This window comes from Culex quinquefasciatus, chromosome 2 (genome assembly GCF_015732765.1).
Source record: "Culex quinquefasciatus strain JHB chromosome 2, VPISU_Cqui_1.0_pri_paternal, whole genome shotgun sequence".
Taxonomy (NCBI): Eukaryota; Metazoa; Arthropoda; class Insecta; order Diptera; family Culicidae; genus Culex; species Culex quinquefasciatus.
The window spans coordinates 151,794,226-151,821,843 of record NC_051862.1 but is presented as its reverse complement, the minus strand read 5'-3'; the positions used below and the strand labels follow the sequence as shown (position 1 = coordinate 151,821,843).

The window sequence follows — 27,618 nt, the reverse complement described above, 5'->3', positions numbered from 1 at the left end:
ATTATAAATAAAGACGGATAATCAATAATTATTCATTCATAAATTTACATACAATCTCTAAACATATAATAGCAAATGAGGGAAAGACAATATATGCAACTGAATAAACTTTACAGTACAAATAGTAGATTTTGTATACAATAACAAATAAAGTCACGTCATTACGTTAGTGAAAATCTACACGCAAAACCGATACATAAAGAAACGTATAAATTTCACACTAATTCTCATGCATATCCTCTCTCTCTCATTGAGTAAACTCTAGCGGCTAAAGTGTTCGTCAGTCGGTGTAGTTTCGAATTCATGCTAACTTTTCGTCGCGACCGCCGTCGGTGTCTTCTTACCTGACGTCACGAACGGACCCACGTAGTTGCTCGGGAACAAACCGGTCGTTCCGTTGAGCTCACCGCGCCACCATTCCGGCTCGTCTCGACCGAGCACGCTGATGATGTCGTCCTTGTCGAACGACAGCTCGTCATCGTTCAGGGCCTTGTACGGGTAGAGGGCTATTACTTTGTCTGGGGATTGGAGAAAGAAAGTTACATGTTTGGTCGAAACAACATAACGTGTGGGGGAAGCTCTTACCAAGAACCGTTTCCGAGATTTCCACTTTGCTGGCGGACACGGGCGTGTTTCGACCGCTGTTGCGGCCTCCTTGGAGAATTTTGACGTAAGTTGCCGGGAACCAGCCGATCTGTCGTCGCCGTCCTTTGGCCTGGAGAGTAAAAGAAATTTCGGACATGCATGAGCATTATAATAGCAATAGTTTGCTTTGGAAAGAATAAGACCAACTTTCTAGAAAACATTGTGGTCCCCTCGTCATATTTTGTTCAGCCCAGTTAGCGAGCAGCAGTTGGAAACTGGGTTACGTTCTCAGCCCAGTTAACGGACAAGTACTGTAACAAAACCATTAAAGCGATCAGGCCTACTACGTTGTATGGCCGAGACAGATTCCGTGCACGTATAACACATAATCAAGAGGTGAGGAAGCTTGAGAGCACATACCGTAATGGAATTTTAGGGTGACAGATATATTTAATTAAGTTATGTTATGACCTATTTAGAATAATTTAGATAACAGAAAATATCGTGTCTTTGATTATGTTCATACAAAAATGGTACGTAAATATTAGAAAAGCTGTGACTTTTGGATGAATTCTCTGATCGAATTGGGCAAAGTTATAGGTATTCAGAAAAAAGTATGATAATGAAAAAAATTGCCGATTTTCAAAAAAAAGTACAAAAACTCAAGTTTCCAAACTCAGTAAATTTTAATTTTCATTTTTGTTGGGACAAAATACAGCAACTTTTAAGCCAAAGAGTAGTATGGAAAAAAATTGCCAAGGATCAAATATTACCTTCATTTGAAATGTTAGTTATGATTCCCAAATTTCCAAAATATTTTTTCGAGAAGATCAAAAAAAAATCACATTGAAACTTTTACCATAAGTTGCTGAGATTTTGGCATTAGAAACCTACAACTTTGCCGAAGACACCAAATCGATCAGAAAACTCATTTAAATGTAACAGATTTTCGAATATTTACGTACCATTTTTGTATGAACATCTGCCAAAATTGTATGGAAACATATATGGGTAAAACAATGACCCAAAAAAGTTTCAGGCATCTTTGGTCATAGGGAAGGCCCAACAAAGTTTGAATTATGTACTTCAAATAGTTAAAATTCAACTGCACAAGTTTATTCAATGAAAATTTAATTTTTAAGCAAAAAAAATAATTGGAATTTCTAATTCAGATGTGGACAAAAACTTGAAATAACATTTTCAATGAACCACCGTACAGTACCTATATTAAAAAGTATTTTAAAATTGAAAAACCCTGTTTTTTATTTTCAATAATTAGATATCATTTTAAAAAAAAAGTTAAAATGTTTATTGTTTTAACATTGAAAATCGAACCATTAGTTGCTGAGATATTGACATTAGAAAATGGTGGGTTGTTTGGGTGTGACTTAGAAAACTTAAATTTTCTTGTTTCTTTTTAATTTTATAGCAAATTTTGTGAAATTTTCAAAAAAAAATTTTTTTTGAATCAAAAAACTGCAAATGTTTCGCTAAAACCAAACTTTTGGTGGCTATATCTTGAAAACAGAGCCCTTTATCAAAAAATCTGTGAAGTTCTTTTCGATTGGAAATTCAATTTTACATTAAAAAATTACGTCAAATCTGATTTGCACAAAATTTCGACTTTTTTTTCCAAAAATCACATTTTTTAAAAAAAAATATAACTCGGCGGCAGATTTTTTGACAATGTTTCTCTATGGCTCAAAAGTTGCGGGGTTTTGTGAATGAATGAATGAAGAATTCTCATACCCGCCGGCGGCTTGGTCCAGTTCACAGTTATATTGGCGTGGTTTTATCCCCTAAGACATATCAAAAAAATCTCGAAAAATCAAAAAATACGTATTTTTGGAAATTGAGTTTTTGTGAGAAAAAAAGTTGATCAAAAAATCTGCCATTTTTTCCAGTGTATCTATTTTTTTCTCAATAGTCCTCAACAATACCTACAACTTTGCCGAAGACATCAAATTGATCAGAAAATTCGCTCAAAAGTTACAGCTGAGCATTTCTCTAGGATTTCGGTCATTCGATTTTTTTTGTATTTTTTAATCCGACTGAAACTTTTTTGGTGCCTTCGGTATGCCCAAAAAAGCCATTTTGCATCATTAGTTTGTCCATATAATTTTCCATACAAATTTCGCAGCTGTCCATATAAAAATGATGTATAAAAATTCAAAAATCTGTATCTTTTGAAGGAATTTTTTGATCGATTTGGTGTCATCGGCAAAGTTGTAGGTATGGATACGGACTACACTGGAAAAAAATGATACACGGTAAAAAAAATTTTGGTGATTTTTTTATTTAACTTTTTATTACTTAAACTTGATTTGCAAAAAAAACTATTTTTAATTTTTTTTTATTTTTTGATATGTTTTAGAGGACATATAATGCCAACTTTTCAGAAATTTCCAGGTTTTGCAAAAAATCATTGACCGAGTTATGAATATTTCAATAAATACTTATTTTTTTCAAAAAATCGAAATATTGGTCGCAAAAATTTTTCAACTTCATTTTCCGATGTAAAATCAAATTTGCAATCAAAAAGTGCTTTAGTAAAATTTTGATAAAGTGCACCGTTTTCAAGTTAAATCCATATTTAGGTGACTTTTTAGAAAATAGTCGCACTTTTTTATTTTTTTAAATAAGTGCACATGTTTGCACACTTTTGAAAAAAATATTTTTGAAAAGCTGAAAAAATTCTCTATATTTTGCTTCCTCGGACTTTGTTGATACGACCTTCAGTTGCTGAGATATTGCATTGCAAAGGTTTAAAAACAGGAAAATTGATGTTTTCTAAGTCTCACCCAAACAGCCCACCATTTTTTAATGTCGATATCTCAGCAACTAATGGTCCGATTTTCAATGTTAATATATAAAACATTGGTGAAATTTTCCTATCTTTTCGAAAACATTATTTTCAAAATTTTTAAATCAAGACTAACATTTCAAAAGGGCCAAACATTCAATATTACGCCGTTTTAAAATGTTAGTCTTGATTTGAAAATTTTGAAAATAATGTTTTCGAAAAGATCGGAAAATTTCACAAATGTTTCGTATATTAACATTGAAAATCGGACCATTAGTTGCTGAGATATCGACATTAAAAAATGGTGGGCTGTTTGGGTGAGACTTAGAAAACATCAATTTTCCTGTTTTTAAACCTTTGCAATGCAATATCTCAGCAACTGAAGGTCGTATCAACAAAGTCCGAGGAAGCAAAATATAGAGAATTTTTTCAGCTTTTCAAAAATATTTTTTTCAAAAGTGTGCAAACATGTGCACTTATTTAAAAAAATAAAAAAGTGCGACTATTTTCAAAAAAGTCACCTAAATAACGTCATGATTCGAAATCCGGACACTTAGTAACATATCATTTTTGTTATAGCTGGCAAAAACACATGTAATAAGTTGGAAATGTAGAAACATCATCAGGATGTAGTATAAACAGTCAGTTTCAAGAAAATGCATGCAAAATATGTCTTTTCTAACAATTTTTCATCATAATTTTAAAATTAAAATGACTTGTTGTGCTTCGAATCCCGGACATGATGAAAGCTGATTCGAAATCCGGACACTTTTGCTTCGAATTCCGGACACTCGATTTTACTTATGAATCGCACAAATTTGGACTGAAATGTTAGTGAATGGCATTCTTTAGGTCTCAAATAAGCTGTTAACATCAAAACAATCGATAGTTTATATAAAAATTTGCTAGAATTTAAGGAAATCGAAACCATTAATTTCTACTTTGCCTTCCCGGTGCTTCGAACGCCTATGAAAGGGTGTACCCCATTTGGCATAATGGACATTTGGCATAACGGGTTTTCAAGATGGACGTTTGGCATAATGGACGTTTGGCATAATGGACATTTGGCATAATGGACGTTTGGCATAATTCGTTCAAAACCCATCAAGGACGTTTGGCATAATGGACGTTTGGCATAATTTTTGCTAGCTTTTTTTTTGTTCAATTAGTATTTATTTTTGTAAAGAATAATAATTTATAGGTTTTTCCTTTTTTCTAAGCAGATAACTGTACTTAAAAAATGATTTTGTTTTCAAGAAATCTAGTATCTTTGTCATTTCCTCACAGTATGTATTTTTTTCCTTTTTTTTTCTTAATAAAGCTTGAAAATGCAATTTTTTATAAATATAAAATGCATTTTTTTATAAATATATAAAATTGAGATTTGTCTTCTTTTGAAATATTTTGCAACTAATTTTTTGTATTCAATTATTCCTTCTTTTATTTTAAATTCAACCTAACAAAGTGATGTAAGTTTTTCCAGTCTTTGAAATTTAGCAATAAAGATTTTATACTGTTTACCCTTTTCCCTCCTTTTTCAAATTCAACCTAAAAATGTATGTACATTTTGCTCTTCTTTAACGAAATGCATTTAATTTTTTTAAAGCAATTTGCTCTTCTTTTATTTTAAAGCTAAAATAAGGTAAAATCTCTCAAAAAATGTGCAGTTAGTTTTTTTTCTCAAAATTTTGCAATCATTGTTTTTATGCAATTTTTTCTTCTTTAATATTCATCCTTAATAAGGGATGTACATTTTTTCTTTCTTTAAATATTTGACAAATGAGTAATGAAATTTTCCCTTATTTTATTTTAAATTCAACTTTTAGAAGGGAAAATCTCTAACATCAATACTTTTCGAATATTTGAAATTAACTTCGATTATGAAATTTTTTATAACATTTATATTAATTTATATAAAATTCAACCTATGGAAGGAAAAGTAAATTTAAAGATTCACATTTTGACACTCTTTAAATGTTAGACTATCGCAATATTTTTATGTTTTTCATCTACCTCTCTTAAAAATAACATGTAATCAGCATTTATTTTTTTGGGCAGTTGTCCCTTCTTTAAGATTAGTATTGAATAAATAAAAGAAGGGAAAATTCCATAAACAACTTTATTGCAAAAATTAATCCAACAGAAAAAAATGTGCAGAAATTATATAAATGTTTAAAGACAACATCTATAAGAGAATTTCCCTTCTTCAAGTTAAATATAAAAAATGATGGGAAAATTGAATAAAAAAACTTAATTGCAAAATATTTAAAGAAAAGCAACATCGACATCCATTCACCCAAAATACAGGACCGAGAGTATAATTCCATCAAAATTTATAGAGAGCTCAATGCTAATCTCGATAGAATAATGGTACCAACTCACACCTGCAAAACAATTAATTTAATTAATTAATTGAAACAGTAAATCTGCAACAAGAGTCATACATCGAAATCTGACTACTGTTGTGTCACCAAGCTGCTGTGGCCAAGGCAGTTTAGTCATTGAGTTAGTCTATTAAAGGTCTCTGGTTCAGTTCCCGTAGAGAACACTTTTTGTTTTGAAGGATGAACTTTTTCTTGAAAATGGACTCGAGGGCATAATTCTCTCGTTCATCTAGAACTGTGTTCTCTGTGTCTGTGAATCTTTCCGCTAGTCTCGTGTCGGATGAGTGCTGCCCAGTTCTGGGGTTTCTTTAGATTAAATTCGAAAAAGAAGGGAAAAATGTGAATTTATTTAGAGATTTCCTTCTTCAAGTAAAATTTTTATCAAAAGAAGGGAAAATTGCATTATAAAAGCTCAATTGTCGAAGATTTGAAGAGGTTTTTCTCATCATGAATTTCATATAAAAGAAGGGAAAATTTCATTTAAAAAAATACTGCTAATTATATTGAAAGGGGAAAAATCTTAAGCTAACAAGAGATATTTCCTTCTTTATACAAATTATTTAATAAAAATATCAAAATTTCATTGAAAAGATTTATTGTGAATTATTCAAAAAGGAAAGAATTTATTATTGGGGAAAAAATATAGAGATACCAAATTTTTTATAGAAAAAAAATGATAATCTCTTAAAGAAATATAAAAAAGGTAAAAAATATACATTTTCGTTCGTGAAAATGACAAATACTTAACAAAAAAAACAAGCTTGTAATAATTATGCCAAACGTCCATTATGCCAAACGTCCTTGATGGTTTTTGAACGAATTATGCCAAACGTCCATTATGCCAAATGTCCATTATGCCAAACGTCCCTGATGTCTTGGACCAATTATGCCAAACGTCCATTATGCCAAACGTCCATCTTGAAAACCCGTTATGCCAAATGTCCATTATGCCAAATGGGGTACACCCCCTATGAAATATTTCAAGTGAAATGTTTCGCATTTTTGGTAAACTTATAATTTTATTTTATTAAATTGTTTTGGCATTAACTACAGCATTCAAACAAGCTTTAAATGAAAGTTGATGTTGGAATTCATCAAATAACACAGTTTTGACATTCATAATGCGAACTTATATCCAAATAACTGATAGAACAAGATGAAGTGTCCGGGTTTCGAAGCGTCCGGGAATTCGAATCATGACGTTATGGATTTAACTTGAAAACGGTGCACTTTATCAAAATTTTACTAAAGCACTTTTTGATTGCAAATTTGATTTTACATCGAAAAAGTTGAAGTTGATTTTACATCGCTTGGAAGTTGAAAAATTTTTGCGACCAATATTTCGATTTTTTGAAAAAAAATAAGTATTGATTAAAATATTCATAACTCGGTCAATGATTTTTTGCACAACCTGGAAATTTTTTGAAAAGTTGGCATTTTATGTCCTCTAAAACATATCAAAAAATAAAAAATATTAAAAATAGTGTTTTTTTGCAAATCAAATTTTAGTGATAAAAAGTTAAATAAAAAAATCACCAAATTTTTTTTTACCGTGTATCATTTTTTTCCAGTGTAGTCCGTATCCATACCTACAACTTTGCCGAAGACACCAAATCGATCAAAAAATTACTTCGAAAGATACAGATTTTTGAATTTTTATACATCATTTTTATATGGACAGCTGCGAAATTTGTATGGAAAATTATATGGACAAACTAATGATGCAAAATGGCTTCTTTGGGCATACCGAAGGCACCAAAAAAGTTTCAGTCGGATTAAAAAATACAAAAATTAAAATTGAAGAAAAATTCCGATTTCGTAGAGAATTGCTCAGCTGTTTGAATATGTACGTACCATTTTTGTATGGACAGCTGCCAAAATTGTATAGAGACTTGTATGGGTGAACCAATGACACAAAGTTTGAGCCAAATCAAAAAATACAAAAAAATAAAAATGGTTGAAATCGGTCGAATTTGTAGAGAGTTGCTCTGAACAAGAAATTTGGTAGGAACGAAAATAACCAGTCCTTAGTCCTTAGCTCCATGAAAGTTGACCCAGATCCATAAAATTAGATTTCCAAGTTTTAATGCTCTGGAGGAATCCTTACCTGCAGCTCTCCCTCCCACCAGCCGGAGTCAGTCTTCTTGCGGATCATGATGAGCTGGCCACGCGTCAGCGACAGCTGCTCCGAACTGGTCGCCTCGTACGGCGCAATCACCTGCGCCACCTCGCCCTTTTTCCGCAGACTTGGCGTGGCCGAAATGGACATCGACGAGTAGCGGATGCCTTCCTCGTTGGCCTGCGGCGCTATCGGTGGCTGGGTGTTGATCTGGGACACCTCGGAGTCTGCTTCCGCCTGATTCCGGGCGTCCTCCGCGTCCTGGTTCGTCGTCGATTGCTTTCGCTTGGTGGAGTCTTGCTGCGTGTCCTGTTGCGTTGTCGTCGTCGGCTGCTGCTGCTGATCGTAGCTGCTGATTTGCTGATTTCCGTTGATTGCCTCCTGGAAAGAGTGTGGGAGGGGGGAGGAAGGAGGTTTGTAGTAAGATCGACGGGCGGTACGCAAAGTGACGTTCATAATTACTTGTTTCTCGGACACTACAACGCTAGGCTCACTACTGGTCTCTAGGGCAGTACTTACAGATTCCTGCTTTTGTACATAGTTCGAGGGGAAGATGCCAGTACGATTGCCAATGTTTCCGGTCCACCAGTCGCCCTCCTTTTTGGTGACGGCGATGACCTCGCCCGTGTCGAACACCAGGTCACCAATCTCCGCCGACTGGTACGCGTAGCAGGCAACGTAGTACTCGACATCCCCGTTGTAAGTCGCTGCAACCAAATTATTGTTAACATTTGAACCTGACTCAATCATTTCTTTCCGTGACAAACCTCTGCAATGAAACCACAAAACAAACATCAATATCCAACTCCACACACTCTCAAGCTATTCCACCGGCACAAAACTTACTCTACTTCGCTGGGCGCAGTCGTGTAGTCGTCGGCGCTGGCCACCGGTTCCTGTGAGTATGCGATCGTTTCCGGTTCTGGCGCTGGAGCCGCCACCGCCGCTGCCATTGCGAAGGGTTCTGCCGCTGCCGTCGTTGTTGTCGCCGCCGTCGGTAACACCGTGTTCAGATTGCTGTCGACCTTCTCGACGTACGTCTCCGGGAACCAGCCAGTGTGGCCGTTGATCTCGCCCGCCAGCCAACCCGGTTCGGCGTTCTGCTCCAGGGGGACCTGAGGGAGGAAGAGAATTTCAAAATTGAAAATACATGTTTTCCGAAAAAAAAGTTCTAAGATATAAAAATTATAAAATTCCAAAAAATTATAGCATTCGAAAATTAGAAAAAAATCAAAAAAAAATCCAAAAATTAATTCTAAATCCTAAATCTTAAATTTAAAAATTTCAGAAGATCTAAAATTCCAAATATTCCATTTTTTTAAATTTTAGAAAATCGGAAAATTACAAAATTTAATAACAATCCAAAAATTTCACAAAATTCCCTCGTTCTAAAAATTCTAAGAGTTCCAAAAAATCCACAAATTCTGCAAATTACAAAAAATCTGAAAATTCCAAAAAATGCAACAAATCCAAAAAAATTGTTGAAAAAATTATAAAAATTCCAAAAATTATAGAAAAGCCAAAAATCTTAGAAAAAATTTAAAAAACTGTATTCTAAAGCCTAAGTCTAAAATCCAAAAATTATAAGAATTACAAAAACTATAGAAACACCAAAAATCCTAAAAATTAAAAAATTCGAAGATTCTGAATAGATCCAAATATTAAAAAAAAAATCAAATTTCCAACAATTCCAGAAATTTGAAAAAAAAAAAATCCAAGAGAATTCCAAAACATACAAAATTTCCAGAAAAAAAACTACAAAATCTAAGCAATCTACAAAATTCTGAAAATTCAAAAAATTCGAAAAATTCCACAAATTTAAAAAAAATCCCAAAATTCAAAAAAATCTTAAGACTACAAAGACACAAATTTTGACACAAAGACATAAATTTTGAAAAAATAAAAAAAACAAAAAATTCTAAAATTTTTCGAGCTTTTAAAATTCTAAAGCTTTAAAAATTTTAAAAAAATCTTAAGTATCTCAAAATTCTATAACAAAATCCAAATATATCCAAAAATTTCAAAAATTAAAAAAAAATAAAATGTCCAAAATTTCCAACAATTCCAAAAATTCAAAAAAAAATTCAAGCCTCCAAGATTTTCAAAAAATCTAAAAAAAGCTTAACAATCCAAAAATTCTAAAATTTCCATAAGTTAAAAAAATCCAAAAAATCTTGAAACTCCAAAAGTTCAAAACAATCAAAAAATCAATCAAAATTCCAAAATTAAAAAAGAAACCTTCAATTCTACAAATTACAAAAAAATCAAACAGGCACAAAATCTAAAAATTCTAAAATCTCTAAAACTTTTAAATATTCCAAAAATCCTGAAAAAATTACACAAATTCAAAAAAATCCAAAAACACTAAAAAATAATAAAAAAAAACACCAGTACACAAAATTTAAAATTCCCCAAATTCTAAAAATTCTATAACCTCTAAAACTTCTAAATATTTCGAAAAAAATATACAAATTTCAAATATAGAAAAACATTCAAAAATTTTAAAAAATCAAAAAAAGAAATAAAAAAACGCGAAAAATCAAAAAATAATTTAGAAGTTATATAAATTCAAAAAAAATCGAAAAAAATCTTTAAAAACCCAAAAATTCTAAAAAGTTTAAAGATTCTAAAGACTTCATGAATTCTAAAAACTCCAAAAATTACAAAATAAAAAAAAATCAAAGATAAAAAAAAATCCAAAAATTCTGAAAGTTCCAAAAATTAGAAAAAAAAATCGCAAAAATTGCAAAAATTCTAAAAATTTAATAAAAAAATAAAAATAAAATCCAAAAATGAAAAAAATTAAAAATTTGAACATTGTAGAAAAATAAAATCTAAAAATTCGGAAAAAATAGTTATTATAATTTTTATCAAAAATAGTTTCAATAATTTTAATTTCTGCTATTCAAAAATTCAAAAAACTCTTCAGAAATTTTAAATAATGGTATTCTTCAATTTCAAAATCCTAATTATTTTTGTAAAAAATTCTAAATTTTGAAATCCTGATGATTATAAAATTCTAAATTTTCAAAATTAAAAAAAAAACAATATTTAAAAGTTCCTCGATTTCTATCACCCTTGAAATTAAAAAAATAAAAAAAAAACTAAAAATAATCCAAATGTTAAAATATTCCAAAAATTAATTAAAAAAAACCTTAAATTCTACAAATTACAAACAATCAAACAGGCACAAAATCTAAAAATTCCCAAAATTTTAAAAATTCTAAAATCTCTAAAACTTTAAAATATTCCAAAAATTCCGAAAAAATTACACAAATTCAAGAAATTCCAAAAAAACTAAAAAATAAAAAAACACCAGGACACAAAATTTAAAAATTCCCAAAATTCTAAAAAGTGTATAACCTCTAAAACTTCTAAATATTTCGAAAAAAAATATACAAATTTCAAATATTGAAAAACATTCAAAAAATTTAAAAAATCAAATAGAGTTATAAAAAACGCGAAAAATTCAAAAATAATTTAGAAGTTCTATAAATTCAAAAAAAAAATCGAAAAAAAATCTTCAAAAATCCAAAAATTCTTAAAAGACTATAGATTCTAAAGACTCAATGAATTCTTAAAACTCCAAAAATTACCAAATAAAAAAAATCTAAAATAAAAAAAAAACTAAAAAATCCAAAAATTCAAAAAAAATCCAAAAATTCTGACAATTCCAAAAATTAGAAAAAAAAATCGAAAGTTTGCAAAAATTCTTAAAATTGAACTAAAAAAAATAAAAAAAATCCAAAAATTCAGAAATTAAAAAAAAGATTAAAAATTTGAACATTTTAGAAAAATAAAATCTAAAAGCTCTCAAAAATTCTGAAAAAATAATTAATATTATTATTATCAAAAGTAGTTAAATTAATTTTAATTTCTGCTATTAAATAATTAAAATCTTCAGGAATTTAAAATAATGGTATTCTTTAATTTCAAAATCCTAATTATTTTTTGTGAAAAATTCTAAATTTTAAAATTCTGATGAATATAAAATTCTTAATTTTCAAAATTAAAAAAAAATCAATATTTGAGAGTTCCTTGATTTCTATCACTCTTATATTCTTTAGTCTTGAAATTCTAAAATTAGGAATTATATATCAAAAATCAAAATAAAATCAAATATTTTTAAAATTTAAAATGTCATATAGATTAAACATACAAAAATTCAAACCTGGAAAATCAAAAATTAACAAAATCTTATGTTTCTTAAACTCAAAACTACAAAAAAACAATACTGACAGTAAAATTCCAAGGTTTCAAAATGCTCCAATTAAAAAAAGCTTCACCATCAAGCAACTCACCATAATGATATCGCCCGGCTGGAACGTAATTTCGTCCGCGTTGCGCGCGCTAAACTCGTAAATGGCCCGGTACTTGACGAAGCCGGGCGGCGTCTCGACCGTATCGTTCGGAAGCATCGACGTCGTTGTTTCCGTCTGCGCTGGCGCCACCGGTTCGTTGTTGACCGGCCACGAGTTGGACGTGTCCCAGGCGCTCGTGTACGACTCGTTCTTGCGGTTGTTCTTCATCTCGAGGATCTACAAATAGGTGAGTTGGGGGTTGTTGTCTACACAGTTAAGGTGAGACCTGAGACTTGCCTGTATTCGCTGCATGTCGTACTCGTGGTACAGCTTCTCGCAAGAATCAATCAAATCGGTCAGCTGAGACTTGAGCTCAACCAGATGCTTGCTGTTGAGTTCGATGTCTGTTGTTTTGTTCTCAATCTGCTGCTTAGTGTTTTCGAGCTTGTCCTTCAATTGCTGAATAATGATCTAAAATCAAGAAGATAGTATCATCGGTTCTATATCAATGCGTTTCCCCCTTAAGATTTACCTGTTTGTTCGAGAACTGTAACTGGGCCTCGGTCTCTCCGGTCTTGCTCTTGGCGTCCATCTTGGACTTTTCCTGGCTCAACTGCACCAGCCGCTGGTTCTGCTCCTTAACCTTCGACTTGAGCTGCGCCATATCGTTCATCTGGGTGTCCCGCGTAGTCCTCATTCCGTCAATAGTGGTCTTGACGTTCGTCACCCCAACGCGCGTGTCGCAAATCTTCTGCGACAGCTCCTTGATCTTCTCGTTGAACGTGCTCAACTCCACGCTCAGCGTCTGGTTCTGTGCCTTCAACTTCAGCACGTTCTCCTGCTCGCGCTGACGCTGCTGCTGCATCTCGGCGATCTTTTGCGCTTCCCACTCAAGCTGACGTTGCTTCTCCAATTCCCTGAGAAAAGTTCAAAGTTTAATCAAACAACAGTCCACCCACCAACTTTAAATGCCTTACTTTCTAGCCAGCTCCTTCTTCTCGAGCTCGCGCTTGCGCTGCTCCTCGCGTTCTTGCTCCAGTTCACGCTGCCGCTGCTGTTCGCGCTCCAGCTCCTGCTGCTTCTTCAGCTCGGCCTCCAGTTTGGCCTTGCGGATCTTTTCCTGCTCCTCGCGCTCCTTGCGGTCGCGTTCCTCCTGTTAGAACAAGAACGAATGTTTGCGAGGATGCGCTTGAAGTTGATTTTTTGCCATCTTACCTGTTCCTTCTTCTGGATGTCCATCAGGGCCTTGCGCCGGCGGTCCAGTTCGGCCTGGCCCTTGTCGTAGTTTTCCTTGCGCTTGTCCTCGAACGAAGCTGTGTGGGAAATTGAAAGATTAGTTTTACCAAAACTCTTGATTTTTTCATGATGTTGTAAAAAAGTTTTTTTCTACACTGGGGTGACAAGAAAAATGGTTTTTTTTAATCTTAACAGACAACCCCTGGCTCGGCTCTTTAGGTAAAAATAAGTAAATGCGCCAATTTTAGCCAAATTAGTTCTGATTTAAGCGTCGCTATTGATCGTTAAAGTTTGCATAGAAAAATTCGCTACAAACGATACGAGTTAACCTTCAGAAGTAATTAGCGATTTAAAGAAGACGTTTTTGTATGGAAAGATTATTTTCATCAGCTTTAACGATCTATAACGACCCTTAAACTCCAACAGATGTGGGTCAAAATTGGCACAGTTACTTATTTTTGCCGAAAGAATCGAGTCAGAAGGCATCCCTGATGTCGTTTCTTTTTATTGTCTCCGTAATAGAGGTGGGCAAAACCGCTCTTTGTTTTTGGAGCCGCTCATTTTGTACGCTCATTAAAAAGAGCGGCTCTTTTGCACGGCTCTTTCGCTCTCTTTTAAAATTCGCAATTCGCAATTTTCAGTGTAAGAACGGGCCTTGACCGATCTTATGCACTAGGTTCCCGACGAACACGCACTGCCTTTACACCTACATCTCACCCTTGCTCTGAGTCAGTACGAGCAGCACGCTAGAACACGCTTTGAGTGTTCGTGCCAGGCATGCACACCTTCTTTTCCGGTTACGCATTTTAACTCAGCCGGGTAAGATATAAGTATAAGCGCCTAACCATTTAAAGTGTGCCTAACAAGGTGCCTAACAACTTTCATTTCAACAAAAACTGTTATATTTTTAGTTTGAATTCAAAAACTAATTGTTATTTACTGTGTATTGTTTTCTCCGGAAATCTTTCCTAGTGTTGAGTCGTGTTTATATGTTGCTATTTCTTTTGTCGCGGTGTTTTGTTACAATTTTTGATCCTAAGCATTTTAGAAAAGTTTTTCAAAAGTACAATAGTAATATTTATGTTAATCATTCAATCATTCCATAAATTGAGTAAGAGCTCGAACCTCACTAGCTAGAACACTAGAAAAAAGTGAAGTTTCAAAACAATGGACAGTGAAGGAAATATACTATGTAAAAAAATCAATAGTAAAAGAAAGATAGTAATTTATGAAGTAGATAAAGAAATTAACAATAATTAATAAATAGAGGTAACAAGAAGCTTAGATTGTATTGAGGGCAATTTACAGGGAAGATGAGAAATTATTCAAATAGATAAGTAAAGAAAAGACACATGATAAACAAAATTGTCATCACTGCCAAATTAAGGGAATGCAGACAGTTTGTTACAGCAGCATCAATTGGTAAAATAGAGTGGAAAAGCGTTGAGAAATAAGTGAAGCAAATGAGTAAAACCGAAATCAAATGGAGGATAGTAAACAGAAGCCGCGTTAGAAAATCAGTGAATCAAAATAAACAGAAGATAGGTGGTAGCTGAGAATGAAGAGAAGAGAAACCCCGTTGTGCGATGTTTCAGGTACATCCACAGCAGTTGACTCAACATACTGCGAATCAAAACAATACCGTCTACAATCACAAATTACTTCCCTTTCCCACATTGACGCGCCCCTTTCTTCTAGCCTTCTCAACTCTGACCCTCGTTAGTCAAAGGTTTACGATCCGTTTCGACAGGCCACCAGCTAGGTTACACCTTGTCATCATGATGACTAAACCAAGCCAACGTGGAGGTAAGAAAATAGGACACTTGCAAGGAACCAGAGCCATGCTGTTTTGTCTAAACAGCACTACGGATGTGGTTGGGCTCCTTCGGGGATGTTCCTCGCCTGGGTGTCAACCAGTGTTGGAATTCGAGCGAGAAGAAGGAAACCATTTCTCGCTCGCGAACGAGGGAGAGAACTTGTAGTTCTTTTCTCTTCTCGCTCGCGCTCGCATTTTCGTTCGCGTTCTCACTCTCTCCGCGAGCGCTCGCGCCATTCGTCCCAACTAGCAATTTGTTTATCAGGCTTATTTACACTCAAACGCTCGGGTAGTCATTTGACCCCTATTTTATTCTTAAAAATCTCATAACTGTTGGTAGAATTGACCAATTTGGATGCTTATGGTTGCAATAGATCCAGATTTGTCTATATTTTTAACTTTCAGATTGTGGACAAATATAGTCCACTTTTACCGGAGATATTCCGGATTCCGTTGGGGTACCTCGGCTCTCCTATTTGGGGTTTTGGTCAATATAACAAAAACTTTTTCACAGAACAATGTCGGAAATGATTCAAAACTTCAAGGCATCATTCTAATACATCATCCTGCAAAAATAATTAGCATGGTTAAGTCCTACGGGGCACCGGAGCCGGTTCCAGTTGGGCACCAATCGACATCAGCTCGGTGAACCGTTTCCGGTTGGAACCTGTTCCGGTGCCCGAAGGTCTTGACCATGTCATGTATCTATACAGTTTGATGTATTAAGATGATGCCTTGTAGTTTTGCATCATTTCCGGCTTTGTTTTGTGGAATAGATTTTGTTATATTGATCAAAACCCTAAATAGGAGGACCGAGGTATCCCAACGGAATCCGGAATATCTCTGGTAAAAATGGACCATATTAGTCCTCCATCTGACAGTTACAAATAAAGACAAATCTGGATTTATTTCAACCAGAAACATCCAAATTGGTCAATTCTACCAAAAGTTATGAGATTTTTAAGAAAAAAAAAATAGGGGTCAAGTGACTACCCGAGCGTTTGAGTGTTAATGCGAACCAGGCGATGGTATAGAGGTGTAACTTCAATCACTGTGTTGTTTTTTGTTCGTTTCTAACACGTTCAGCTTCTCGCGAACGGGCAATTCTGGCTCGCGAGAAAGCCCGTTCGCGAGCGGAGGAGAGCACGGGCAATCGGTGAGTTTCTCTCGGCGGCTCGAGACTCGTGGCGAGAACTCGAGAGAGAGGAATTTTTCTCGCAAGAGCGCGAAAATACCAACATTGGTGTCAACCGACGAGTATCATCAGTATCATGCACCCTTGGCCTGCTCGCTCTTTTTTAAAATTTGGATAAAAAGGGTTTTTTTCAAGAATGGTGTGTTTTTTTTTTGTTTTTTTATTTGACTTGTATAAATTATCCCAAAAAAAAGAGAAACAGAGAAAATGCGCTCGAAAACCATAGGTCAAAACCGCTCTTTTTTTGGAGCCGCTCATTCCTGTTCGCTCATTAAAAAGAGCGGCTCTTTCGCTTTTTTCAAACTTTGTATAAAAAGGGGTTTTTCAAGAATGGTTTGATTTTTTTATTTGACTTGTATAAATTATTTAAAAAAAAAAATAAAAACAAGAAAATGCGCTCTAAAACCATAGGTCCTGGCGGTCTCGATGTCAAGATTTCTACCTAAACCTAAACGTTTGTATAATTGAATAGCAACCAAACTTAAATCTAAGATTTTGGAGAAAATTGGTCTTCATTTTACGAAATTGCGTATTCTGTGAATTTTGTTCTAGATTCATACAAAAAACTTGAAATAATACACCGTGGGACATTTTTTAAATGAATATTTAAAAGCATTGAAATGTATGAAATAGCGTTTTCAGTTATTAAAAACAAATTTAAGGCTACAGTTTGTTGGAAATTCTATGAGTTATATTTGAATACATAAAAATAGACACAATGCAAATGCAAGTAGACACAAGTTTTCAAAATCATTCCATCTTGGAACGGTTCTTTCAAAAGACCGGAGTTTCAAAAAGAATCGCGGCTCTTTTTTTGTGATCCATGGTTCGTTTGCTCTTCTTAGTGAACCGGCTCTTTGAGCTGCTCGCTCTTTTTTGCCAACCTCTACTTGTTATAAGCGTTTTATATTAATAGATAATTTCGAAATTTGTCTAATTTTTTTCATGATTGCAATCACAATTTTTTTTTCAAATATTTTGCGATTTTGATGACACTTTATTATCGATTTCTAAAGTTTAAACAAACCATTTTGCATGGAGGCCATTATTAAACCACGTAGACAATTTTGTGAATAAAAAGGAGAGGTGGTGGAGCATTTAAGATTGTCAAATCAAAAACAAAGCAAAAAAATCGAAGGGCTATTGGATACAAAAATCTATTTCAAGAAATTAATTTTGACTTTACAGTATTTATATTTTGAAAATTTTGAAAGGTTAGCTCTACAAATATTTTATGAGTTAATTTTATTTTTTAATTACATTGAAAAGTATTTTATATTGAAGATCCCCTTGTCATTTTCCGGTCAGCCCAGTTAGCGAGCAGCATTTGGAAACTGTGGCATTCTCTCAGTCCAAAAAAGGGTACACGTGGTTTTTGGATGGGCCTATAATTGGTTTCTCCATAATAATTTAGGCACTATCCATACAAAAGTGCTATGAAAATATTCGAAAATCTGTATCTCAAAAAAGGATTTTGTGATTTGCTGTCTTCGACAGAGTTGTAAGTTATGATCAAGACTGTTCAGCAAAAAATCTTAACACTGAAAAAAAAACAACTTTTTTATTACACGGTTTTACTCAAATAACGTAAAACGTAGTGACTTTGATACCCGGGTGACTTTGATTGGTTTGCGATTTTTCCGCAAAATGAAGAGTACAATTAAAATACGTAAGGAATAGTTTAGTATCATACTGACCGTGGTAGAGAAGTGTTCAAAGTACCTCAAGATGAATTTTTCATAAAGAGTTTAAAAAGTCAGTTAACTATAGTTAAGAAAATGTTGATGGAAGTCATTATTTGATGAACATGATTTTGAATCGGAATACGGAATGCATTTTCGGATTCTTTAGACAATTTTCCACTAGGAGAAGGTTACATAAGCTTGTAAATAAAAATATTTATGTGTTTTTGAAACACAATTTTAAAAAATCATCAATTTTATAGGCAATTTCAGTTGAAAAAAATTAATATTTTTGAAACAAATCTAGTTTAAAAAAAATTCAGGCAAAATTCCGACAATTTTACCTAAAATTTATATGTATTTTGTTAAAAAGCTTATTAACTTAGATATTTAAATATAAAAATTGTTTTTTTTTCTTGAAAACTATATCAGTTACTTTAGTGATGGTACATTTAAAGTACATATAAAGTTTGAACATCTAAAATATGATTTTAACAAGAAAAACTAGGACTATCAAAGTCATCCCGGAATTTAAACTAAGAGTGTTTAACGTAACTATTTTTCTAAACACTATTGAAAAAACGTTTTTTTTTCCAAAATAGTGCATGGACTTTGTGTGGCCTACCCCAGTACATGTTTTAAAAATAATAATCTTGAGAAAAACCTTACCTGTTGAAAAATATTCCAAAAACAAATTGAAATCCTATCAAAGTCACCCCGATTTACGGTACATGATATTGATATGCTTTAACCAGTAAGTTAATCAATGAGCCCTAAAATACGTTTTTATTCCGACTAAGTTAAGCATTACGAAAAACGGTAGTTTTTGGAAATTTCACAGAAGTACTTTTAGATTTTTTTCGAGACATACAAAAAATCACCTTTTTTTCAAATATGCTTAGGGTAGGGTAGTCATCAATGAGACACTTTTGGTTTTCAACTTTCAACGATTTTTTTAATTTTTTCATCAGCATGTTTTAATGAGCTTTTTGTTGCATTTTCTTTCTTTTAGTGTGTTCTAACATTGACCAAAATATGAGATCGATCCGACATCTACAACCAGAGTTATTCAACTGTCTCATTGTAGACGCACTTGGCAGGAACAATGAGACAGCTGGGGAACAATGAGACACTCTACGAAAATCAATACTTTTCTAGTAAAACATCATGTTTTTGTATTGTTCCATTACAGGTGACTTGCGTTGAACATTTTAGAGCAATTTTGCCAACATGAAAGTTTAATTAACAAAAGTTATACTAAAAAGTATTTAAATTTTGTAAAATCCATATATTTATACCAAATAACTTTGTATGTTTTGTTAAATGAAGTTAAAACTCTATAAATATGCCAAAAATCACTTTCAATTCATGTTTTGAAAGATTTACATGGATTTTGAAAAGTTTAATGAAGAAAACTCAAAGTGTCTCATTGTTACCCATGGGCTAAAATGAGTGGGGAACAATGAGACAGCCCTGGATTCTGGGTATTTTTCTAAATTTTGGTCAAACCTAATGAAAGGACATTGTAGCGCAACTCAATCCCTATGGAACGTCGAAAGGAATTTGTAGAAATATTGGTTTTTGTGCAAATGGCAGCCTACGAGAGAAAAAGTATTTTTTGTCCATAATTTAATTTTACACCCCAGAATCAAACATTTATGAATAATTTTTCAAGGGAGCGTCCATAATCAAAGCCACTATTATAGAAGACGTGTATCCAGTAGATACACCTTTCCCCCAAATATGAGCCTGATTGGTTTAAACTACGACTTATGAGAGCCATTTTATCATTGTTCCCCGTGTCTCATTGATGACTACTCTACCCTAACATAAAGTTGTTTCTTTCAATTACGAAAATTTTGGTACTCAAAAAAGTATAGATAATCGCATAAATTTGAAAATTATTGCAGTTTTAGTAAAAAAAGATTTTTCCCGTTTGCGTCATTTTTCGATATTCGTTGAAAAAACTAATCTTGGAATCCTGTTAATGAATCTTCACCTTTTTGAGATATGTTATGTAAAATTTTCCGAGGAATTCGATAAAAATATTGTTAGACACAAGCAAAACCCGTATTTCACGTTTTCATACGACCTTTTTATATATAAGGCTAGATTTGTGAAACTCTAAACTATTTTTCTATGAAAGCCAAGTCAATCATTTGCGAACTGAAGTTGGTTGAAAAGGCGCGGAGTTAAGGAGGTATTAAACTATGACAAACAAACTCGCACTTTTTGACAGCAAACGTGATTACGGTAAACTCGAAAACAAAGCAAAATGTATGTTTGTAAATGTTACTGTGTTTTTGTCATAGTCTAATATATCCTTTATATTTTTTTGAAAAATAAGTTTTTTTTGCTTAATTCGACGAAAATTGCAATTTTTTGGACCACCCTTACACGGCGTAGGTCACCCTAATGCAAACAAAAAAACGGGTCTAATTATTCCGGCCAGAGAACCTTTTTGAGTCCGATCGGACAACTGTTTTTTCGAATCATGCTGTTTTCGTGGGAAATTGCTGCATATTTTTCTTGATTTTCATTATTCGCAAGGATCAACAATCTTAAAAAATAAATTGTAAGGAATTTTCGCAGCCATTAAACAATATATTAGTCGAGATGGTCGAGAATAAAGACTAACTTAAAAAAAATTGTTTATATTCTAGAATGGTTAAAACTCGAAAACTACTTATCTTTTACAATTTCAAGTTTACACTCAAAAAATAGTTTCGGAAATTACACCAAAAATATAAGATAAATTTTTATTTTTCAAAAAAATAATTAAAGGCAGCCCTCAAACTTATGCGGAGAAATAAATAAAAGAAAAACAGTACTCACACATCGGCAACCCGGACAGCGGATCCAGTGGCTCGGCCGGCACCGCGTGCACATTGGGCGCGCCGCCCTGCGACGAAACCGACCCGTGGCGCGAACCAACGACCGATCCGTGGCGCGACGTTGCCTTGCGGAACGAGGGTGGAATCAGCTCGGGGGGCAGCACCGCCGGCACCTTCTCGCCCTGCAGCGCCAAATCGCACAGATACATGGCCAGCACGAACTCTTCGCAGCCGAGCCGCCCGTCAGAGTCCATGTCGGCGAGGGCCCAAATCTGGGCGAGGTTGGCCTGGGGCAGCTTGGTTTGGACCATGATGTTGCGCGCCTGCGGCCCAGTCAGGAAGCCGGACCGGTTGCGGTCGGTCGTGTTGAACAGCTGGGTGTACTTCAGCTTGGCCGGTCCCTTGATGGCCCATTCGGATTGGCTGTGGGGAAATACAAGGGAAAATGGTATTATGATTGTTGGAAACGTCCAAGACGGGACGGAGGTACTTACGGAGATTCGATGGATGGTGCCCGCTCGGAGATGGACATGGTGCGTTGTGGAGTTCCGGTTCCCGAGGGGGGCGTCGGGGGAGCTGGAACGGCTGCAGTCGCCATTGGAACAGCTCCCGGAAGTCCTCCGATGAGTGGCTGCATAGAACCGATCGGTGGAATTCCGGCCACGAGTGGAGGACTGGCGATTCCTCCGATGGGGTCGATCAGCGGTTGCACGGATTGAACCGGAGGCATTCCGAAGCCCGCAATTAGTGGTGCTTGCGCAGGCACTTGCTGCATCATCGCAGGCTGCGGAACGGTGCCCATCGGTTGAACGAGAGGTTGCATCGGAATCAACGGCGCTGCTGCCGGCTGACTTGCGGCGGCTGCAGCAATCAACGGTTGAGGAGGCATGGCCGGTCTCATTGGCGGAACGATGGCGTGCGGAATCATGGCCGGCTGGGGCGGGATGGCCGGTGGAATGTGAGAGATGGTTCCGGCAAGCGACTTGAGTGGATCCAGCGGGCTCAGTCCGGTTGTGGGGGTCAGTGTGGGCGTTCCACCGACGGCCGTCAGCGAGGCAATCAGCGTCGGTGGCAATGTCTTTGGGACCTCGAACCCGCGCAGCTTCAGGTTGATCAGCTTGCATGCGATGCTGAATTCACCGAGCGTCATCTTGCCGTCGGAGTCCGTGTCGGCGAGGGCCCTAACAAGTATAATTGATGACATTTTTATGTTTGAATGCAGCAAGTTGAAGAACTCATATGCATTAAACAGTCCAAGAGAAATAAAAAGTTTTCGTATAGTGACTTTGGAACCAAAATAATTGTTCCTAATGGAATGTTTTTACTGAATCCGCGTCCGGACTTACTCCAAATGGTAACCGATTTGAGCCATCCCCTTTTGAAATATTGATACATATTCACAAAATTTGTTTACGTTTGGAAGGCTATATCACCTTACAGTTAATTACCTAAATTTTCCATATTCCTTAAAGCTATGTTCTCACCTTTTAAAAAATACCAAAAAATACCAACATTGTTATGTTGCGTTGAGTTTAAACAGGTTACAACGATTTTTTTTTAATGTTAACTCATACAACATTTGTACGCAAGTTGCTATGGAGAAAATAGTGGTTTAATAAATCGGATCACTGGCAAATTTGTATGGAGTCTATTCTGTATTGATGAATCAATAATGCAAAATTATTATTGGCAAAAAACCCTAAAAACAACAGCCATAATGCAAAAAAAAAAACAAAAGAAAACTATGATATTAATTTAGTCTGCATGAAAAAAAAATATTTAAATTTAAAATTTTACTCTTTGATTTTTATTTCTATTTTTCAAAAAAGGGCAAATAAAGGAGCCATTACACTACCGCAAACAAACAAACAAACTCGCACTTTTTCGTGTTTGACAGTTTGCCAAACTTGCAAACAAAGCAAAATGTATGCCGGCTGACGTTTCTGTAAACAAAAGAAGGCAAACTGTTAAAAAGTGCGAGTTTGTTCATTTGTTTTTTTTTTTTTTTTTTTGCTGTAGTATAATGGATCCTTAACTTAAAACCTTATAAACTTGACGAAATCAGCTGGAAACCGAATTGCGGCAGAGGAAAAAAACAAAGGCCCCCTTCCTTTCCCACGCCATGTCTTTTACCATCAATCCCTTCATCTACAAACCCCAAGTAGGCCGCGGTTAATCGGATCCCCTCCCACTAACATTTACATAAAGATCCTCTGTAATTACTCTTAGCTTTAAGAAAAATGAAATTACAAAAGCCGACTCGGTCCTAACCAGATCGCAGTACCAAAAAGGACCCAATAAAAATAATTTTATGAAAAAAAAAACTTGCCGAACTATCCTCAGTTGAAATTTTTTGAACCTGTATTTTTATTAATTTCAGTTCTTTGCATGACAGTGCGTGGCTGAATGGTTACGCTGTCCGCTTTGTAAGCGGATGATTCTGGGTTCGATTCCCATCTGCTGCAACCTTCCATCGGATGAGGAAGTAAAATGTCGGTCCCGGCCTTGGTTGTTAGGCCGTTAAGTCATTCCAGGTGTAGGAGTCGTCTCCATGCCATAAGTACAAACAACACACCAAACCAAACCTACTCCGGTGGAATTGCTGGCGGCGGTTTGACTCGCAATCCGAAGGTCGTCAGTTCAAACACTGGGGTGGAAGGTTCCTTGGAGTAGAAAGAGGTTTGGGTGCTCTCCCCATTCAAGCCTTCGGACTCCTAGGTTCGAGCAAAAACTTGCAATAGAGACCACAAAAAACCCGGGGGTCGTTACTGTGGATGGTTTGTTGTTGTTTTTTTTTTTGCATGACAGTATCCAACCCAGCGTACACATGAAGCAAACCAAAATGTCAGTTCACTGCTAGCATGTGACTGCAAGCCTACTGACTGTGTCTTTTCAACCACTGCCGCCTGACTTGTACCGGTCGGCTGCTGGAGAATGAGAGACGTGAAAAAATGAGCTACACTCACTCAATTCGTGTCGTATGACTGACTCGTAAAATCCTCTCTAAACATTATTTTGACTATTTTTAAACAATTTAATGGTTCTAGACTGTGCAAAACACTTAAAACAACCATAACTTATATTCAAAATTACATTTCCACGCATAAATACGAACTTTTTGTGTAAAAACTTGTTTCTTTATGTGTGTGCGTGCAACGTCGAATGAGCGTTAGTCGACTACTGCCTCGCATTGCAGCTGCTCAATAGAGTTATATAAGCCCGAGCTCACGCACACCAGAACCCCATTTGTTTTGCTGGCGGGTACAAAATTTAACCTCAATCTTTTTCGTGTACGTACACGCAATACATGCGCACGTAGATAACTCTATGAGCTAGGGCACTCACGACTGCGCCGGGTTTGTTTATGTCACGGTTTTGCGGTTCAGTGAATGGAACTCAAAAATCAGCGTCGCCGATTTTTGCGTCATGACCCTTGACATTTTCAGCACTGATTGGAACATTTTGATGGATGATTCTATAACGGCATAAATAGGCTGATGGTCAAAATTTGGTGTAAAATCCAGGAGTTTACTTTAGTGTTTGACCTGTGTGTGTGCTTTCAATCCAAAACCCACAGACCGGCAGCGAAATTATGGAAAAATATATAGTACTTGTTCGGAAACTATGTGACCGAAAGATGGCGAGGAAAACATCAATGCAGTATATTTTCTTAACAAAACATAAAAATGCAATTAACTCAAAATATTTCCAGAACGTAAAAAAAGCAGCCCAATTGAACAACACCCAGTTAAGGACGCATTAGATTATCACAAACAAATTAGACAAGACACGTACCTTTTGGCGTTTGACAATTTGCCTGCTCCGCCATATTGTTTGCGGAAAAGTTTGTTAACAAACAGTTTGCGAGTTTGGCAAACGAGTTTGCGAGCAAACAAACTGTTTGCCTAAACTTTTAAACCTTGTGTTGCCCTTCAATAATATTAAATATTATTTTCATTCTTAAATTTAATAAAGCCGTGTTTTTGATCAGAATGTTAAAAGAACCGATAGAAGTACTTCGTAAAACTGATAATTTCGTACTAGATTCTATGTGTTTTTCTAAAAGTAAACGTCAAACTAAACCTAAATAGTACAATTTTACTATGTCTTGCTTTACAAATATTATAATTTTTGTTTTGCATAGCATTTCGAAGATTTTCTTTAATTTTTACTTTGAAAATATTTTTCAGATAAAGAACTTATAATTTAAGAATTGAGGTTACACGGGCTATAATAGAAGGTTTGTAAATTGTCATACCTGTTAATTAAATAGAAACACACGAAATTACCGTAATACGTAAAACATATGTTTTAATAACAATAAAAGAACATGATTATCAAAAATGTCTAAAAGTCCATAAGCGTGTAAGTTTGCCCAAACTTTTTCCAGAAAAGTTTGCCACTGTTTGTTTATTCGGCCCGAGATATGCAGTAAAATTTTTACTTATCAATTGTATTATTTAGATTTTGCTTTTGTTTATTTAAAAAAAAATATTTTTCAATATTTAAATTTAAAAAAATTGTAATTTTAAATGATCAATAATTAGTTGAAAAATTATGCCAGAAAACATTCCCAGTCACGAAATATTCTAGCAGAGCTGGTTCTGCCAGAATCCTGCTAGAACGGTGGAACATTTCTGCTAGAATGCTGTAAGAATATCCAGCTCTGTGAGAACTCTGCGAGAATCCTGCTAGAACGTCGTGACTGGGTTGTTTCCATTCCGAGTTTATGTTTCTTGAGGAACATGAATATTATTTATATTTTCAAAAAATGAGTAAGCAAGGTTGCCATAGAAACATTTGTTTTACAGAACATTTTTTTAGGGATAAAAGAGATAAATCCACAAATTCCGACCCTTTTTATCTTTCAGATGTATACAAACAATGATTTTTTCCCGGAATGCATATTTTGCACGAAATTAAGATACCTAGAGCAATACTCTAAAACTACAATTATCTACAACAAACAATAAAGGCGATAATTCTAGCAATTTCATCTCTGCTGAAATCAAATCATAGTAGGGGAACAGCATCTAATTCTAGCGTGTCTCTAATGTTGTCATATCAGCACTTTGACATTCGATTACAGCTTATTAAAAGCGTTTTCAACTGAAATCGAGTGATAATTAGCTCAATAAGAAGGAAGCAAGCAAGTTTCTCTCAAAAGTGGTGCAAAATAAGTTGCTTAAATAGTGAAAATCAGCAAATTGAATATGGAGTGAGAAGCGAGTGCTTAACTTGCCAAACATACAACAATTTCCCTTCATACCATGTCATACATTATTTTTATGAAAAACCTTTTAATTATTTTTTTTTAAATACTTCCAGAACCACGTTTTTTACACCTTAAGTATTAGATAATTCAAGAATCATTTCGATAAATAGCTTTATTTGGGTGAGAAAAAATGTTGAAAGCTGAGTCAAAAAAAAAAATATCTGAAAACCCTGCCACACAACATTTTTGGATAAAAATACCATACAAATTTGAGGAAGACCTCTACAACAAACTGCTGATATCGCTTTTCTTTAATAAAAACTTAGCTATGCCGTTAAAAATAAACTTAAACATTGGTATTTTTAAGGAAAATTTATGTAAATATTAAAATTTAACTGCTGAACTATAAACGAAAAAATATCTACTAGAATAATCAAATAAACTAAAACACTCCTAATCCTCGACAAATCTCCAGCGCTGAATCCGATTGGAGAAGCGCATTCACACATTTTACATAATCACGAGACTGACATTGCAAAGACAGTAAAAATCCAGCACCGTCGTCTTATTTCGCTGGCGAGTGTAAAATTTATCGAATTAAGGCAGTTGACAAATGCCAGCCCAACAACGATCGAACGAAATGTGATGACGAATCTGGTCGAGAATTAATCAACTTTGCTTCTTATCAGCAGCAAGCAGAAAGAAAAAAAAAACATAATTTCCTCCCCCATCATCCTCTTGGTGCCGTCCAACTCACCAAATCTGTCCGAGAATCATCGGCGGCAGCTGACTCTGCAGGAAGAATCCCTTGGCCTGGCCCCCGGTCACGACCCCGTTGACCGGCTGCAGACTCTTGAACTGCTCGTCGTACTTGGCCCGCTCGCGGGTCGTTATCACGAATGGATCCGCGGCCTGCATTCTGCTGCTGGCAATCGATCGAAGAAGTGGTCCGGAAGTGGTGGTGCTGCTGCTGCTGCTGCTGCTGGTTGATGCAAAGTGGGTGTTTTTCTTCTTCGGTGGTTCCTTGTGCTCGGAACGAAGCTGTCCTCTTCAGCGGAGGTTATCCAAAGCTTTACGGTAGATTCTCTACGGGTTACGACGAATTTGCACTCGTTTTCACGCAGTATTACTGGCACTGGCCCTCCTGGTTCTAGCAGGAGTAAAATTATCGATTATTTTTCCAGGCCAAGGAGGTGCAACTTTTCCTTCACTTTTATCATCCGATTTTTTCCAAAGACCTTTGCGAAATTCCGTCACATCGTCGGTCGCGGAACCGCGTCACACGCACAAAAGCACTGCCCCGGCTGGTAGATTCCCGGATCGTCGGATTGAAGGGTTTGCACAGATCCTGGACAAGTTTATTCCACCGAAAAGACGACCGAGACACTTTCTTCGACGAAGCACAAACTTTTTTCTTGTAATCTGCTCCTCTACTACTAAAATACTAC

At 35.2% G+C, this 27,618-nt stretch overlaps 1 protein-coding gene across 3 annotated transcripts; it reads right to left on the bottom strand.

Annotated features, from left to right (window-relative positions):
* LOC6041619 (intersectin-1) lies at window positions 1-27,618 on the bottom strand. Of its 3 annotated transcripts, none has more exons than XM_038253680.1 (13): window positions 26,928-27,618; window positions 21,450-22,136; window positions 20,957-21,378; window positions 13,408-13,505; window positions 13,170-13,345; window positions 12,725-13,109; window positions 12,490-12,663; window positions 12,193-12,429; window positions 8,738-9,006; window positions 8,354-8,660; window positions 7,880-8,272; window positions 586-715; window positions 1-518 (listed from the first exon to the last, which is right to left on the bottom strand). In XM_038253680.1, the coding sequence occupies exons 1-13, from the start codon at window positions 27,086-27,088 to the stop codon at window positions 307-309; spliced, it is 3,651 nt and encodes a 1,216-aa protein (XP_038109608.1). In that variant the 5' UTR covers window positions 27,089-27,618; the 3' UTR covers window positions 1-306. The 3 variants fall into 3 exon arrangements, with proteins under 3 accessions (XP_038109608.1, XP_038109609.1, XP_038109610.1); XM_038253681.1 differs by having other exon boundaries at window positions 8,411-8,660; XM_038253682.1 differs by having other exon boundaries at window positions 8,354-8,600.